Genomic DNA, 17,976 nt, shown 5'->3' on the forward strand with positions numbered 1-17,976 from the left:
AAAAAACCGTTTCAAATGAATATTCACACCCGGTAATTTTTAAACTTCGATAAGACTAATCGATAACAATAAATGTCTCTCGATCCGTATTGCGTATTTACTGTATTAACTTGTAATTTGCAACACTGGCTAACAGCTGACTGAAATATATAAATATTTAGCAACTTGTTTTTGTGCCTGCTAGGAAATTGTGCTTCCATTTATTGAAAAAAATAAGTTAACCACTAAGGCACATACATAGCGAACTATAGTGCGTCAGTAATGGATTACACATCATGTTGCAACGCAAAGAAAAGATAGCTCCTCTGGCCAATTGGAAGACAGCTGTTGCGAACAGGCCATTCGCCTAGAAAAGTTCATCAACAATCCAAGAAGTAGCTGAAGGCATCCCAGTAGTAACTGAATCCAATGCGCCAGTAGCATTTGACCCGAAGAATCCCCTGATTGTGGCCATTGCCATGTCCGTGTCCCTGGAGACTTACACCCGGCGGGTGCTGTGATGGAGCGCTAGGTTCTGGCCAGGATGTGGCCAGCCGCCCTGACACGCCTGCTGCGACGCCGGATTGTGTACATAGTGCTGGTGGTACTGCTGCTCATCTACGGATTCGGACACCTTTTCGATCGGGTAAGTGCACGTGCTCCAGTTCGCAGTTCTTAGCTCCTGGAGTCTAACCTTATTAGTGACATAAACCGGTGGCTAATTGAGTTGCCTTTGTACCCGCAGGACTCGTTTTCGGGCCTGCACTATGACGAGTACATGGTGCAGCGCACCCGTCCGCTCTTGTGGACGCAGCAGCTCCTGGCGCCGGAGGAGCAGCTCAATCGCACGCGCGGCGATCCGGAAGCACGCTGCCGCAACTCTGTCCAGGGCCGCCAATGGCTGGCCGACGAACGAGGATTCGTGTGCCGACGCGAGGAGGTGCTAACCAACGGCTGCTGCAATCTGGAGCTGCCCGGCATTGGATACTACAGCTGCCGCACGTGCAACACCAGCACCCACTGTTGTGGTGTGTACGAGTATTGCGTCTCCTGCTGCCTGCACCCCGGACAACAGCCGCTGCTGGAGCGCGTCCTGCTGGCGCCCAACACGCCCAAGTACATATTCGCCAGCGTGACGGACCACTTCGAGCTTTGCCTGGTCAAATGTCGTACAAACTCACACTCCGTGGAGCACGAGAACAAGTACCGCGATCCGGCAGCCAAACATTGTTATGGTCTAACCGAGGCGCACGAATCCCAGCGGGATGTGGCGCCCCAGGGAGCCAGTCGCAGCTGACCACCGCATCCCGTCCACCGTCCAATGCGATGACTCTGCCTTCTGTACAAAGCTTTCGGCCGGAGCAAATATAGACGTTCAACTGATGAGCTTTACCTCGAACTAGAAATGAGAAAGTTTTTAGTCATCAGCTGGTTCGTTGGCAATATTTTACTAAGTCAGGGATCGCTTTAGGTTAGAAATAATACGTTTTTTCTCTTATTTGCTGCATATTTATAGTAAACTGTTCATGAATAATAATTGTAAAACATAATCGAACATACGTATGCTAAATTGAATTCAGTTTGTATATTTAGCTTACTTAGACATTGTAAATAACGAGTAGCTCTCTATTATGTTTTTTCCATTTCATTCATTTCATTTTATAACGTACTATTGTAAATAATTTATGTCTAGCCATAAGCCATTGAAGTGTGCAATTTTTGTATTTCAGCAGGAGTCTGTCTAATAAAATTATTTTTCCATGCCTAGTTGTGTAAATAACAAGCAATATTGTGGTCAACTTTAATTTATCTTTATATTTTCTTTTTGAATTTATGCATTGTTTCTGACATTTAACAAACCCTTTTATTTGTTATGGTTAAGGTAAGGTTTTCCGAATTTAGTTACGTGGAAACTGTGAACGGCTCCTGGTGCACCACCTGACCCTCGATGCCGTAAAAGATGGTGCCATCCTGGACATATCCCCACGCCATGCGACGCGATGTGAAGCTGATGCCCAGATCGCCGAAGTGGCCAACAACGATGGCGCCACCAGTGCCACCCAGCCGCTTGGTCATCTCGCGGCACTCCCTGTCGGCGGCTGCCTGGGCGGACAGTCCCTGGTACTCCATGGCGGCCAGTATGCGCTGGGCCAGATTGTAACGCATGATGGTCTCGCCATGTCCCGTGGTGGAGACGCCTCCACGGTAGTTATCCGCATAGGTGCCGCTGCCCAGAATGGGTGTGTCCCCAATGCGACCCGGCCACTTGCCGGTGATGCCGCCGGTGGAGGTGCCCACCACAATCTGGCCCGATGCGTCCATGGCCACCGCTCCGACCGTCTCGCCACTGGGATCCGTTTTCGGTGTCGGCTTGTCCTCTGCCAGTTCCGTGCGCGCAAAGAAGGGATCCTTCCCCTCGGCCACCTGATCCTGGAACTCCTTCAACGTAAAGCGTGCTCCCTCGGTGACCAGTGCACCCGGCTGCAGTCGCTCGCTGCCCGTGGCCAGGGCCAGTTCCTGGGCCGCTGCGCCGCCGAGAAAGGTGTGCCGCTGCTTCTCGATCAGGCGACGGGCCACTGTGATCGGATGCATCACATCGCGCAGCAGGGTGATGCAGCCGGCTCGCAAATCCCGGCCCTCCATCAGGCTGGCCTCCATCTCCACCTCGCCACTGGTGTTCAGGCAGGAGCCGTAGCCGGCATTGAAGTTCTCGTCCAGCTCCATGCTGCGCACCGCCGCCTCCACGGCGTCCAGGGCACTGCCTTCTTTGCCATTGTCCGGACTCAATTGGCCCCATGCGGAGCGGAGGGCCTGCTTGATGCCCGCGAACTTTCCAGCGATTCGGGAGTCCGATATGTCTCCGGCTCCCCCGTGGATGAGCAGAACTGGGCGTGGCATTTCGGGTATGTTCGATGGAGTTACGGAGATTTTATGCTGACACTACAAAGTTAGCCGGGTAGTCCGATGTGGCAGGCAACTCGGGCAGCTTATGTCTGGAGCTCCGATTGCTGGGGAATTGTTTTATACTCTCTTTGTCTTTATGACTTCATTGTTGGCGCAGATAATTCCCTGCCGGAGGAGTCCATTGCCAACTGAAATGATTTCCAAATCGACTTTTGATTAATTTCCCAATGGCAAGCCTAGAAATTTTTGACATATATGTTTTAATTTGTATTCATTTAAGTTTGAATCAAATCTGTATCAAATCTATATTAATAATATATATTATTGTGGGTAGGGTAAACAAATGGTCTGCCATTTATTTTGTATTGATCCGCTTGCGTTTTCAGTGGTTTTGTGGTCTCTCTTATCTGAAATATGCATTTGAATATAAAGTAAATAGTAATATTTATTTATAATATAATATTTATACCACGACATTTTAGGTATGCACACATTCTATTCAAGTGCATATTTCAGATAAGAGAGACCACAAACTTATGTTAGAACATTTGAGAGTACATATAACATATATTATAATATGCATGGTGTATTTTTCACAATTTTATCTGTAAGGGTATTCGCGAGTCGAGGTGGATTGGATTTGATCTGCCCTTTGTTTTTGTTTTCCCTCACATGCACTTTGATAAGGCGAATAATCCGATTGTTCGTGAGGTAGATTTTTCGAGCTTAATTATTAAAATGGGCGTGTGAACCTGAAGATAAGGTACATGCATACATATACATATGTGGTGGCATCCGACTTTTTCGAATCTCACTTGAAAACAGGCTTAACTTGTTGGCCATGTTTTATGGAAAGGCTCATGGAATACAAAAATAAATATTGCTCTTTACAAACTCACACTCTTCAGCTTTCTTGATCGATATGATTTTGGAGTTTTTGTGATTTGAAGACATTGAGCATTCATTCAGAGACAATATTTCCCCAACAGATGTGGAAGTTCTTTCTATAAATACCTCTATTAGCCGTATTTACTTTTCAACATCACTCAATAGTGAATGGGTAATTTTGTGGCCAATGGCCATGTCATATTCATAGCCATCCCCATTCATTCCCAGCGACATGTTAAAGTTCAATGGTCTTTGCCCGTGCGCGTCACTTCACCAGTGAACCACAGTCAAGCACGCACATGAAGTGCACCACCCTGCGGGGCATGACACCACCCACCATCCACCATCCACCATGCACCACCTACCACCCACTGCGGCAATGATGATGAAGCAATTAAAGCGAAACGCTTTATCAAAACACTCGACGGCTGGCGAGTTCTTTCACTTGTGGCGACGCCATCTACATTCCGTCACAAGTGGCGCCCCCCGTCGGTGGCGCCTCAAACAACAAAAGATCAATTCACTCAGGTAAGAAGATTCCTACCAGAGAACTGCAGCCAGCCACCGGCACTCTAAGTGCACCCGCTAAACACCGGGTGTCACAGCACTCTATTTGCGGCAATAACAAACACCCGGGTGTTTTTTAACAAAAAACAGCCTTATATATTATTAAATAATAGTTATACTTAGTTAACACTATTCTATTTCTATTGTTCTAGCTGGCATTCAAAGTGAAATTATTAAATTATAAGTAAGATAGCTGAAAGTATTACGTTATATTAAAAGGAAATAATGAATAATACTAAATTTTAAATACTAAAAAATACTAAATACTAAAAAATTAAATAAAAAATACTAAAATAGTATTAAATACTAAATACTAAATAATACTAAATACTTAATACTAAATAATACCAAAATATAGGTGCCCTCCTCTGCGCTTCTCAAAAGTCCTACGTAAGCAAACCACTTTTTCGATGTTTTTTTTTTAAATACCAATTGTGAGTGAGTGGTGCAGTGATATGTGAAACATGGCAGCAGAGGATATCAATCATGTGATCTCGACCTACTGGAGGAAGTGCCTGAGCTAGCTATTTTCCAGGAGCTACAACCAGCTGGCAGCTCTGACGTGGCAAGAGCTCGAGGAAAGGGGTGAGTACCTTAACTTTTTTTTGAGTGTGAGTAGTGCAAAAATGCAAAAAATGCCACTCTTTCAGTTTTCTGATTCCTAAATAAATTAGATGTTTAATAGTTTAACATAGACAAATATTTAACGTAGCTATTGGTCATTATAGATCGATATACACCTATATTTATATCATTATTAAATATATTTTTTGGTGTATTTTATAGAAGATTGCTTTGTGTTTTCTCGATTGTTTAAGGCGCTTGAAACTTGGTCGGGATTGCCGTGAACTGGTTTATATGGCTGGGGACTCCCGCACCAGAACATCGGCATGTTCGGTGCACACTCGAGTGCATAATAACATTTTATGGCATCGAACGTGAGCACGGCGTTGCTTGACTCTGACCCCCTTCTCGTTATAATTTCTTCCATTTCTCTGGGGGCCCGATGGAGCAATTTTGGCAGTCCTCTCTTGCCATTTTCCCCTTTTTTTTCTGCTGCTCCGCAGCCAATTTTCCACCGAAAAGCCCCCGCTCCAATCGTTTGGGGATCAAACGTAAATTTCACTTTGTGCAGCAGCGAGGAGCTCGCAAAAAAGGCCAAAGAAACAGCTGCAGGAACAATAGACGCGGTGAAATAGAAGTTGGACTCTGGGCGGGTGGGTTCGAATTTATAAATCAAAATGTCAGAAATTGTTAACGATTCCAGCAACGATGGGTTGTGTCAGTCGTCAGTCGTCGTCCTCGCATGACCCCCATCATCGTAATCATAGTCATTATCATCGCCATTATTGCCCCCAATGAACTCTTCTCGTCCAGCGCGCTGCGATTAAAGGGGCTGAAGGATATGGGAAAGGAACCGGGGTAATAGTTCACGTACCTTCTGGCCTTAGCGATCTAATTGGGTGTGAAATGCTCATAACAGAAAGGTTGTATATATGAATGTGGATGGGGATGGGGATGCACAGGTATGCAGGATTATAGAGTGCCACTTGGTGTAAAGCCAAAAGCTCATTACCGGATTAAGCTCAAATGTCCTTCAGATACTTTAACCCCTTTCAATGAATTTGTGCAACTGCATGTGGAGATGTAATATACAAATTAAAATATAATATATATGTGTTAAGTACCACAATGAAATTGGCTCTTCGCTGAGCCAAACCCCTCATATTAACGCATTTTAATGAGCAGTTTATTGCTCACAACGAAATAGAATTATATGTTTAAATTAAAGTTTATCTCAAATGCATGCAATCTGGTTTTAACTATAATTTATTTTAATGAGTATTTAATTGCGCACAACAGTATTGGTTACTGTGCCATTAAATAATGCAAAATTAGGCGTTTTCGACATATTAATTATGCGAAATTTCAATCTGCACATATATTGGGTTTCTTCAATCAATTATAATTAGTTTTCAGTATATTTTAAATACATAATTCATACGTTTGGGGGTTGTCATTGAAACGATGCAATGTAAAATAATATTTAATATAGAAGTTGAGTAAACGCAATTAATTTAAGGTAACAATACGTGCATTGAAGGTGTTCCTTTCATCCAGAGGATAGCTATCAGCTACTTCCTGTAGCAGTGGCAGCTGAAAAGTATGCTACGATAATGATTGCGTTGGCGTTGAAGCGTGAGCCTGATTGGACAACCCACGTCCAAAGGGCGACCATCGTCCCAAATATCCAAAGCCCCGTCAGGGATCAAGGTCGCAACACCTGAGATCCACCTGTCGACTCCTTTGGGTAAGTGCAGCGGCAGTGGGCATCAGAAATCGGGCAACGGGCATCGCAAATCGGAAATTGGAACCGGAGTGACATTGACAATGGCGACAAAGACGCCAGAGAGCCTCTTTTGTTGCGGCTTACAGCTGCCATTCAATGGGCTCCATTTCCACTTTCCACTTTTCCCGCCGATTTTCCCTCCACCCTCCCCCTTCCCCTTCCGGCTTAGCCCAGCCATCCAGTGGGAAACCGGATAATTTGCTGTCTCTGGCATTTCCCGAGGAGTCGGCTGCTTAAAACACCTTCTCGGCTCAAGTCGTTTTCCAATTAAGCCCTTTTTCAACTGGGCTGGCAAAACAGAGAACAATTACGCCGGTTTTCTATAAACTGTTAAAAAGTTTACTAAAGTATGGGAAATATATTTAAATATTACAACTGTAGTACTTGGATTATGGAAAATATCATCAATAGAGCCAAAAATAGTTCTTATTGGGCCAAGAATAAAAACTGCTGGTATTCGTTGAAGAAACTTCAAGTGGGTCTTGTATTATTAAACAACTCAAATAGAGAATTGATTAAGATAACAACATTTAGCTTTTCACTCTAACAGTTGGGACTTATTTTTCGCAGTGCCGCACTAAGTAACTTCCCAATTAAACTCTTGATTGTCTGGCAAATTTCGGTTGGTTTTGATTCCTAATGGATTCAGGATGGATTGTAATCCACGTTGCCGTATCGGTTACACTTGGACACTTGGCAAGGTCGTTGTCCTGCGTCCTTTGTACGTCCTGGCTGGCAAATTAAATTGTCAGCTCCCTTTTGGCCATCTATTTTGCTTTGTTTTTCCGTTTGAAAGACGTGTCTACTTGGAAAACCAACCCCCCAATCTCCCAAACCCCCCCATCTGCCCTAGATTTTAACTTGACTTTGATTTGATGTCTTTCGGTCCGTTTTCCGTTCGAGGCGGCCACTTGAAAATTAATTTAGAATAAACCGCAGGCGATCGCCAACTCACCACATTGGATATTATCTGTTTATCCTGGCACTGGATAATTGAATTTATCGACATCTCATGCCTGTTTGTTGAGCCCAAATTGCGTGTTATAACTTCATTTCCTTGCCATTGGCAAGCAACTCGCCCTTCCAACGACTGCAGCAATTTGAATACATCTATACAGATATATACATCTATATATACACTATATATATGAAGTTTCTATTTGGCGCACTTTTATCGATTGTTGTGAATTGACCTCATCTATTGGCTTATTGTTGGCCAGGACTTGGCTGATAGCAATTAAAGCTGGTCTACACACGAAAAACGGAGAGGTGGTACATTTTATAGATGTTGTACCTAATCGCGATTAAAATTGATTAAAAATATTTTATATATTTTAAAGTATTACAATCTAGATAATAAAAAATGGTGTATTAACTGTGACATGTTTAATTTAGAATTTTTCGGGATATATTATATTTATTATAAATATATTTTATACAGTGTAGTGTGACTACACTACTACTACCAGGGAATGATGAAGTTTTCCCTTTCCTTCGAAACTTTTGTGCTGGTAAGCAGCTGGGATCTGCTACCAATAGCTTCCTGAGTTCTATTCAATCTCCCCTAGAACTAATTCAATTTCAAAATACTTGGGTCTGATTTCGGCTTGAGTTTGTGGTTAATAAAGTGCCATGTTGTGTTGGGAATAGGACTAGATATGTGATATGTTCTTAATATATATTTTATATGGTACTCTACGAGTAACGGGTGGATATTCAATACCTATGTAAGGGGCAAATAATAAAATAAACTGTTTTCCCATGATTCAAAGCACAGAAAGTTTGGCTTCCTCTCGAAAATTGTGTGAAATCCCTTGTAAATTGCAGGGGGTAACAAATAACTTTTGCAATTGCGATTAATTTACGTGTTACTTCGCCCGGTGGTTGTCCTTTTTTTATACCCGTTACTCGTTTTGCTTTCCCCCCCTTTTCCTTTTTTTTTTTTGGTTTTTCTCCTGTTATTGCAGTTTGCCCTGTTTTGCCTTCTGTTTTGGGCTTCATTATGGCAATGAAGAAATATGAAGCAGCAAATGACAAGCAACAGGGGCGTCCAGAAAACAGGGGGGTTTTTTGAATGGGGATCCAAGGGACTGCTGGGTGGGTGGACGTGGGTGGTTTTGGATGGTTTCGGTGGAGCTGTGGGTGGCAATGAACTCGCTTTGCGGCTGTTTACATGGTTTACATGGACGCAGAATGGCTTGACTCCAGGCTCTCCAGGCACACATCTGTATGTATGGACATATGTATGTATGTACCTGTGTGTCCAGTTGCTGTGCCCAATGTACTTCATGCGGTTCATGCAACACAACATTGAGTGTTTCTACAAATGATTATAGTTCGGATTATAGTTTCAGAGTTTCATATGGCTGCAGAATGGAGCTCAATTCAAATTAAAAATGCAAAAATTGTATTAAGCATTATATTTATCCAGGATATCTACACTTCTACTTTCTGTGATAGCAATTTACGTGTGGAGTGCCTCCGCATAAGCACCACATTTTTGCAAAAACTTTCGGACAGGACTCTTTACGTTACGTTTGGCACCCCAGCGCCGACAAAAAAAAGGAAAAACCAACAGGAGCCACATTGGACAAAGGACATCAAACACTTGGCTTTTATGTGTTATGTTGCCTTGGTGGAAATTTGATTGCCCACGTCCTCGGGTCACTCCTCTGTGTCCTGTGCCCCGGTATCCTACGAGTCCTACGAATCCTCCGAATCCCTGATCCTCCATCGCCTGTCGCTCAATTGTCCTGTCTGCGATGGCAGAGGCTCGTACACTGTCGAAAAAATATTAAAGTGATGCCCCGCACTAAGTTTTATAAACCGAATGAAAGGGAAGATATTCAAAAATGTCTAAATATGTCTTTTGATGTCTAAAATCCTATATTAACTTATTTAAAATAAGTATTTAATATAATTTGAATTCATTGATGCTGAATTTTCTTCCTGTGCACATATTTATTAGCTCTTACTCCCGAAATTTGCTGCGGCTTTCTGTGTATGTGCATTCTTTGTTTGTGTTTGCCTGTGTGTGCCAACACACACACACACACACATCAGCCACGCCCACCGCCCATTGCGCCCCCTTCGTTCACATTTCACTCGATTGTCAGTTTCAGTTTTTGGCTCTTGAGACGAGAGTTTGTGTTTCATTATCGCGGCTGTCCGCTTCACTTTCCCCCACCCTTTTTTTTTAGTTTATATGACAGTAGCCAGCAAGGGGTATTAAATTCTGTTGAGGTATGTTCGAATTGAAGAGCTCGGGAACTTCTAGCAGCCTCTATAGAAACGGCATCCTTAAGGTGAATGGGAAGTTTAACAGTGTGTATATGGTGTGTTTTAAACTATATCGACAAAGAGCTATAGAAAACAAGCTTTTAAGTTAAAGTTCACTATTTAATATCTAATTATATTTATATAATCTTTATAACCTCTTCATATAATGGCCCAGTCGAGGCTGTATATTTCTATCTATTAATATATGGCTCGGGTCGCCTTGGATTCGATTTGCAAGCCCATATTTTTTACAAAGTCACATCAAGTCGCATCCGTCATTTGGCTGAGTGATGGGGATTAGCCATTCGCCACCCATATTCTTCTATATGCGATATAGTGCGCCGATCCAGCAGCGCGGCTGCAATAACGCTTTCGACGACGCTCGTGTCTGGCTGCCCCGCGGCGCTGACCTTGAACTTGCAGCATGCGGCAGCAAGCTGAATTATCACGCCCAACCCCCAACCCCCCGCCACCCATTGCCCCATCAAAATTTGCCGCCCCACGGGCAGAAAGTTTCGCTTTTCCAGCCCCGATTGTAACACTCTTTTTATTCTGTTTGATACGCTTTTCGTTTCGTTTTGTTTTGTTTTGTTTCGCTTCAGTTTGGTTTTCGGTTTTCGGTTCTCTGTTTGTGTTGTTTTTCATGTGCGTGCACTGCGTTCCGATTGGATTTCAGAATTCATTTGTTTCCCAGCCCCATCTTAATCCGCTCCACCCACCTGCACCACCCCCAACCCCCATCGCCCAACTCCCAATTTAACCACTTTCACCGCGAAGAAGCTGGTTGGGAAATTTACTGAAAATCTCGGTTTGCGCATGCATCGTTATAATTATTAATATTTTAATTGGATAAACCGAGAGAACTGCTTTAATTGTTATAGATTTATGCATTGGTATTACAATATTAAGCATTTCCACCATCCAGCTTCAAATCTACACTTCTTTCGAATTCAATTTTAGATTTAGTGTTTTACAAAACATATTTTGCTTTGGGTTTGGCTTCAGTTTTATTGATAATTTGGTAAACCCTCGGCTAAACCTTGATCCGCTTTCCTTAATTTACATGCGAACAATCAAATGCTCAATCACTCAACAACACAGCAATTGGAAAAATCGAGTTGCAGGGGGGTTAGGTGGGGGGGAGGAGGGGAAAAGGACGAAGGAGCCGGCCAAATTGGCGAGGGACAATACGGGCAGCTGTCCATAATAAATGTTGAGCACACGTTTGTGGGCACGCACGCATTACGCCGCTTTCGATGGCCTTCGGGCGCCAAACTGCTCCCCCACCCCCACCCCACTCCCCAAACCACCCACCACCCCCAAACCCCATCAAACCTTACTTTCACCCGAACAGGTGGGTGCCCGGACCTACTCCATCGCATTGTCATTGAGGGACCTCCAATTGCGCCGGACTGCGACTTGGAATCCCGTGCCATTCACGTCTACGCACTTCTTTTCGTCCCTTTTCAGTTTACATAGTTGCACTGCGAAAAAATAGTTTACTTAGAAATATTTTAGAAATATGCGCTCATATATGCAAGCAGTTACTAGAATTGTATTTAGCTTACAAGTAAATATAAATTGGTCATTTAAATAATTGAGATTTACATTTATTCGGGCCCATTGTCGCCCAGTGAATCTTTGTATATTTGTGAAGCGCTTGTGGGTTAATTTTTCATGCTAATGAAGGGGGCATGTTAATTGTTTGTGTTGCATTTGCCGCCTGGCAGGTGGTCAAACAAGCCCCAAAAAGGACTCTCGCACAAAGGAACCGGATACCAAGGATAATTGCCAGGCCATCAGGTGGGCTCACATTTTTTGGGTTGCGCCAAACAAATTATTGGCATTAATTTCGAAGCAGGAAATTAAGAAGCGTTCTGCGTTCTGCGCTTTGCCTTTTGACTACGCACTTAAACACACATACACACAGGCACACACGTACCAGGATCTGGGCTCTGGTGTTAGGGGTCAGGAGTTGGGGGTCAGGAGGTGGGGGTCAGGAGGTGGGGCAGTTCATGGCAGGACAGCCTTGACCCTAATGCCTGCGCCTTCGCCTTCGCCTTTGCTCTTGGCTTTTGGCCATCCGAGTCCCGAACTTTAAGTGATTTTGGTGGTGGCCTTCGCAAAGGGAAAACAATAAAATAAAATCATTGGAAACTTATTCAGAAATTATATGTAACGCAGACAGCGGCGTATGTACAGTGAGTGCTTATATACCCGCTTACATATGCAGCTGTAATAAAACTCTCATGGCAAGGACGATTCATTTCGAGATTTTCGAACTTTCATGTAAAATATGAATACTGTCGAGTGGAATGCGAAAACTTTTCTGAATGCCAGCGAAATAAATAAAATATCTTCATGTTTCAAGGGATGTCTAAAAATTGATGCCCAATTCCATTTCTTTCTGAGAATTCCACATAATTCCACTATTTTGATAGGAAACACTTCACTTGTTTGTTGAAAAAAACAATTTACTTTGCACAAACGCCTTGGAAGCCAAGTAATATTCAATAAGCATTCGCAACTGCCAAATACATGGCACGCTATCAATATCGGATCATAATATATGTTTATGTCCACATAAAAGGCGCCGTCCCGTGGGAAATGTTTCGACAATCTGTTGAATATTCCCTTTAATGTCTTTGTCTATTGATTTAATGGCCCCACGGGAGTTGGACACCCAAATGCGGTCACATTTCTCCGGCACACAGAGAAAAACCGGAGAAACGGAAAGAGACAGGGCGAGGGATGGGTGAGCGAGACGGAATGTATCGCATATTTGCATACTGGGCTACGTGTGTGTGTGTGTGTGCGAATGAAAATGGAATTTAACTCATTTTGATCAAAACGATACCAGCCACGCCCACTGCGGCCCGCCCACACGATATCGCTGTTGCCTGCGAGCTGCCAATGTGGGCGTATGCGAAAGGGGCGTGTCCCGTAATTACTGCGAATGGGGGGCGGTGGAGCGGATGAGCTGCTGAATTTTCAAAATTTATAGCATACTTTTCGACGCATTACGTATACGCAGCGTGGCCAGAAAATTGAAGATGTGCTCGCGTTCCTATGCGTATGTGGGTGTGTGTGTGTTGGTATGTGTTGGTGTGTGTGTGTGTGCGAATGTAAGTGGCAAGAAAGTTGAATTTTTATTGAGCAAATTCACGAGTCCCCTTAAATATTTCAACACGAAGCAGTGAGTGAAATTGTCAAAGGAAAAACTCAAGGAGGCATCCTGCATCCGCGTCGCTTTATGACGCACCCAATGCCATCGTAAAAATCCAACATGCACTCCCAAGCACCTTCAGGAATAAGTCCCCAAGCTCCAGTACCCTCCTCATCCCCATCCTCCTGCGCCGCCCATCAAAACCAGGTACCCGTTGCTTAATTCCGGATAACTTTCGGCGATTTTTGGAACTGCATTAAAGCAAAGTTATGGACTCCGTCATAAAGCGGACAGTAAGGATGAAGCAGGCCGAATTTGGAGAGCAGTGAAGGAGTGATATACATTTAGTTGGTTATTTATGTTTAGTAATATCCCAATGTATAGTTTGGCCACACTTCTTTTAAACAATTGCAATTAGTGGTTATGCTGTTTGAAGGTGAGCTATGTATCTGAATCTGGCGAATGCTGTTGACTGTTATGGCACTTGGCTCAGATAGTTCCTGCCATGGAGATGGTCGCTGCAGGGGACACCACCACCTGAAGTGGAGTGGCGCAAGTGCGTCGTAAATAAATAAGCTGCATGATGCCAATTGATGGGGTGTGGTGCTGAGTGGTTCGGTGGCTCGATGACTCGTTGGTGGCTCAGTGGCTCAGTGGCGCAGTGAGTGGGCCAAGGACATTCGCTGCAGGTCTGTAATTAGAATACATTTTGTTTACCAGAAGCTCCAGCTGCGACTGCACGAGTCAGCGTTATAGAATATCCACGTCAATGGGCGGCGTCCGGCGGGTCAGCGAGTGGGCGTGGCATCATATAAATTAAATTACCACTAGACAGGACTCGGCACTTTCGACTCGGTGGCCAACAGGTGGGCCAAGTGGGCTAAGTCTTTTGAATCTAAACTTTCTGATTTGGTTAAGACCCACAGTAGTTACCTTCATTTGACATTGTAAACGTTGTAATGCAGTGGATGGCGCTATTTCCAGTTGCTTCTATCTCCAGTCACATCAGGGCCTCTCCCAGTGAATGCAAATGGCTTTGACAACCCCTTTTGATTAGCTGGAAAATCAAGGGAAAACTTTGATCAAAGCGTCCTGTAATTAGGATGCGCTAAGGTGCAGCCACGAGAAAACTTGCCATCGCCCTTCGCTTTTCCAGTGAGACGGCAATGAAGCTAAATACACTTTCTCTCTTTTATGGTCTCAAAAGAATCTAAAACAAAGGAATATTTACAATGGTAGCTGTTGGTGAGTGAAATATAGATTAATTCCACCAGAAAACTGGAGCATTTGACAGAATCGCATAATTGTGGCTGTTTGGATTTTGATTTTCTCTATACGTTGGGCCACCAATCGAGTGGCATGTTTCAAGGCCGAAGCCTCCATCTTCTGCTCCATTTTCCGCCATTTCAGAGTCTCAATTTTCCGCAATTACCCCTTTTGGCTGGGCCTGTTAACAAGCAGCAATTAGTCAACGTTGCACTCGTTTGAAATGCAAGATGCAACAGGTGTCCTCTCCACTCGCTTTTCCGCTCGGCTTTTCCGCCCACCCACCTGCCGCTTCGCACCTGGGCGTTGGGTAATGGGAAAAGGGAAATGGGAAATGGGACTGGGAACTGGGCCTGAAAGTGAAAACGGATGCCAAAACCCGTTGACGGCAAGTGGAGAGTTTTTCCCCGGGATGACTGAGATTGCGGAGATGTAATTAAGTCCACTGCATTTGTCATTTGTCAGTGGGGCTCCACAAGGACATGGTTAAAATGTCCTGGGTGTCCTTTTTGCCGCTCGTACTTCAGCTGTCGCCTGCCTTTGTCTTCTGTTTCTGTTTTCTGAATTATTTATGCCAACGTGGCATTTTTCCACAACTCCAGGCACAGAGTAGACAGCTTAAATACACTTCCAGCCTTTAAATACCCTTCGATTTGACCCGATTTCCACCGCACTTTTCCCCATTTTCCCCATGCACATGCACCTGCACCTGCAACTGCCACTGCCACTGGTGGCAGTGTCTTTTAATTTACTGCGAAATGAGTTTGCCCAGTGTCGGGAAAAGTGGGTGGCAGTGGGAGCAATGGATATTGAGGGCCAAGGATGACTGCAATTGCTGACTTCTACTAATTGACAGGATGGCAAAGTTTCCACGAATTATGGCCAACAATACCGGAGCGAGATGGTGAGCGGGGGAAGTGCTTAATTCGACAGCCTGGGAGATTTATAAGGCAGAAAGGGGTTTCCGCAGCGGAAAAACTCCTAAGCTGCCCTCTCAGTACAGAGTCCTTGCAAAAAGAAAAACATTTTATTAGATTGCATATAAAATCAAAGAATCATAGGGGACTCTTCGTCAAATTCCCACAATGCTATTAATATAAATGTAATGCAAAATGTTACGAATTAAAATGTGAATATGAACTAAACTATTAATAATAGTCATATGTTCTCTATAATTTAATAAATTTACATTCTTCTTAATAAATACAATAAAATATACATATGTATAATCTAAGGCTGCGAGTAATATAATAAAATGCATGAAAGTCAAGTCGGGAACAGGACTACCCTTTCTGCGGAATTTGATTTGCATTCGTTGGGCTTTTGCATAATTCTGGGATTGGAGGATTCTTGGAGCTTGGAGTCCGGGATCTGCTGAACAGACAGCTAATTGGCAGCTGATTAACATTCCCGGCTATTTTCGAGTTCCAAATTGAATCATAACCCATAATCCCAATCAGCGTCAAGGGTCACGTCCAGTCGCCAGTTGATTCGGGTAGGGCCGCCAATAATTTGTGCCTTTTTGTGGCACGAATTTCCTTTCCATGGTCCGAAATCAACAGTTGGTGGAGAATTGAGTTATGTTTCCCAAATAATTAAGTCGCACATTTATTAACACTCTTTTGCCGCTTTTGCCTTCCAGGGTATATGGGTTAACTTGGATTTTAAGTTTAAGTAGACGATTTTAGCACCTTGAATAGAGAACTATAATTTTACACAGTATTGGAGCGTAGGATACTTACTTTCTTGTTATTCATTTGACTTAATTTTATACATTTTTCGAAATTTAAATTAAGTAAAACTTGGAATGCTAGCCAAACACAAAGACTGCATTGTGTTTCATTTTTAAACAACCTTTAAAAATGCTTCTTAAATGTGGAAAATGGCTTTTTAAAAGCAAAGTAATAAGTGGAGCTGCACCACTCGCGTCGAACTGCAGATGCAACATTTTGGTGGGGCGCCACTGCAGCGATTTGGCCATCGAACCAGGTTCGAAGTGCCGCATCAAACCGAACCTGCGTTCGAACCTGTTGTGTTTTGTTCGCGACGCCGCACAGTGGGGCAAAGGCGGATGGTCTAGGGCATGCTTTTGAGACTGTGCTGGGTACAAGATATAAAAAAGAGTCAAGTTACCACATACGGGGGATAACGTGGGGCTTATCAAAGATGTCGATCAATCTCATGCAATATATTTAGTAAAACTACTATTATTATTAATTGTAATGCACAGTGGAAAACCAAATAGTAAGCAGCGCATAAGTTATCGTTATTTTCCTGCAAATTAGTTAGTGTTTTAGCACATTTTCGCAAGCATTCCAGGCACAAGGCATTCTAGCCGGTTTTGGACCACTGTGCGTGCTTGGTTCGCTGCCTTTTGCTGCGCTGCGATTCCGCTCCAAATTTCATTCCGAACTTCGAAGTCGCGGGTGGCGGACGTTCGGCGGAAAAACTTGGAGGCTGCGGTCCCAAAACGAGCGAAGAAACTTTAACTGAAGCCGAAACTGAAACTGAAACTAAAACCAAAACCAAACTCAGACCAAACGAGACTTAAAAGAGAAAAGCGAAGAACGTGTGATAAGAACAGCAGAAACAACAACAACGACAACAGCTACAACAACAGCAGCAGCAACCAATGTTGACTTTTGATTTTCGAGCGCGTGTGTTTGGATTTATTTCTTTGCCATTTATAATATTCGTGCAAAACAAAACAAAAGCATAGTAACAACAACTAAACGTGGTTCAACTAATTCGTTAATTTTTGTTTTCACTTTTTTTTACTGTGCGTACGAGTGTGTGTGCGTGTGTGTGTGCGTGCGTTAGTTTTGTTTGCTTTTTAATTAGTTTCGACTCTTGTTTTGATTTTTGTCATTCCCTCTTCTTTTTTTTGAGCGAGAGATCTTTCTGTTTTGTGTTTTAACAGAACAAAACAAAGAAGCAGGCGAAACGAGAGCGAAAACAAGTAAGTGTATAAAATGGGAAATTCGATTTGGTAAATCGAGAGTCAAGTTCATTCGCAGCTATTTGCTACTGGTGATCTGTGATTTGTTATTTATTATTGTTATTTATTATTGTTATTGTTTTTGTTTCTGGTTCGCCTTTCAGTTTAACGCGGTGCACTCTACAAGTGCGCTGCTTGCGTCGCCGTCGACGTCGGCAGCGTTTGGGAGATACAGAAAACTGCAAGCGATCTTCGCGTTCTCCTCTTCCTACCGATCTTCTTTGGCCGAACCGCCGGCGAAGGGAACGCAGAGAGAAAGAGAGAGAACAAGAAGAGTTGCAGTTGTGCGATACCCTTTTTATGAATATGCGAATAAAGTAAATAATTGGTTCCATTATTATCTATAATATTAACAAAAATATTAAAGAGAGTAGAAATTATATAGTCAGGAATCTGTATCCCAAAACTGGTGCAAAACTATGTATATGATAGATCCCGAGATCAAGGTGTTAAGTCTATAATGGCTGTGAATATAAAAGTCTAGGAGTCGTTAAAACAACAATCATATAATTTTAATGTATTAATCGTTTAAGCTTCTACTGTTTCAAATCTGTACGAAATGGAGTTCGGGATTTGAAC

At 43.3% G+C, this 17,976-nt stretch overlaps 3 protein-coding genes across 3 annotated transcripts in view; 2 read left to right on the forward strand and 1 right to left on the reverse strand.

Moving 5' to 3' along the window:
* The first annotated feature begins 140 nt into the window (after positions 1-140).
* On the forward strand, positions 141-1,666 carry LOC122623564 (SREBP regulating gene protein). Its single transcript, XM_043802791.1, has 2 exons — positions 141-625; positions 725-1,666. Exons 1-2 carry the CDS (start codon positions 524-526, stop codon positions 1,274-1,276), a joined length of 654 nt encoding a protein of 217 aa, XP_043658726.1. The 5' UTR covers positions 141-523; the 3' UTR covers positions 1,277-1,666.
* A 114-nt stretch (positions 1,667-1,780) lies between these two features.
* On the reverse strand, positions 1,781-3,114 carry LOC122623563 (probable isoaspartyl peptidase/L-asparaginase CG7860). Its single transcript, XM_043802790.1, has one exon. The coding sequence runs from the start codon at positions 2,875-2,877 to the stop codon at positions 1,882-1,884; it is 996 nt and encodes a 331-aa protein (XP_043658725.1). The 5' UTR covers positions 2,878-3,114; the 3' UTR covers positions 1,781-1,881.
* Positions 3,115-16,820: 13,706 nt separating this feature from the next.
* Positions 16,821-17,976, forward strand: part of LOC122624477 (adenylate cyclase type 9) — a 44,129-nt gene continuing 42,973 nt past the window's right edge. The window contains exon 1 of the mRNA XM_043804029.1: positions 16,821-17,358. The gene's annotated coding sequence lies outside the window, so the exon portion shown is untranslated. The remainder of the gene's footprint in view (positions 17,359-17,976) is intronic.

The sequence above is a fragment of the Drosophila teissieri genome, chromosome X (genome assembly GCF_016746235.2).
Source record: "Drosophila teissieri strain GT53w chromosome X, Prin_Dtei_1.1, whole genome shotgun sequence".
Classification (NCBI taxonomy): Eukaryota; Metazoa; Arthropoda; class Insecta; order Diptera; family Drosophilidae; genus Drosophila; species Drosophila teissieri.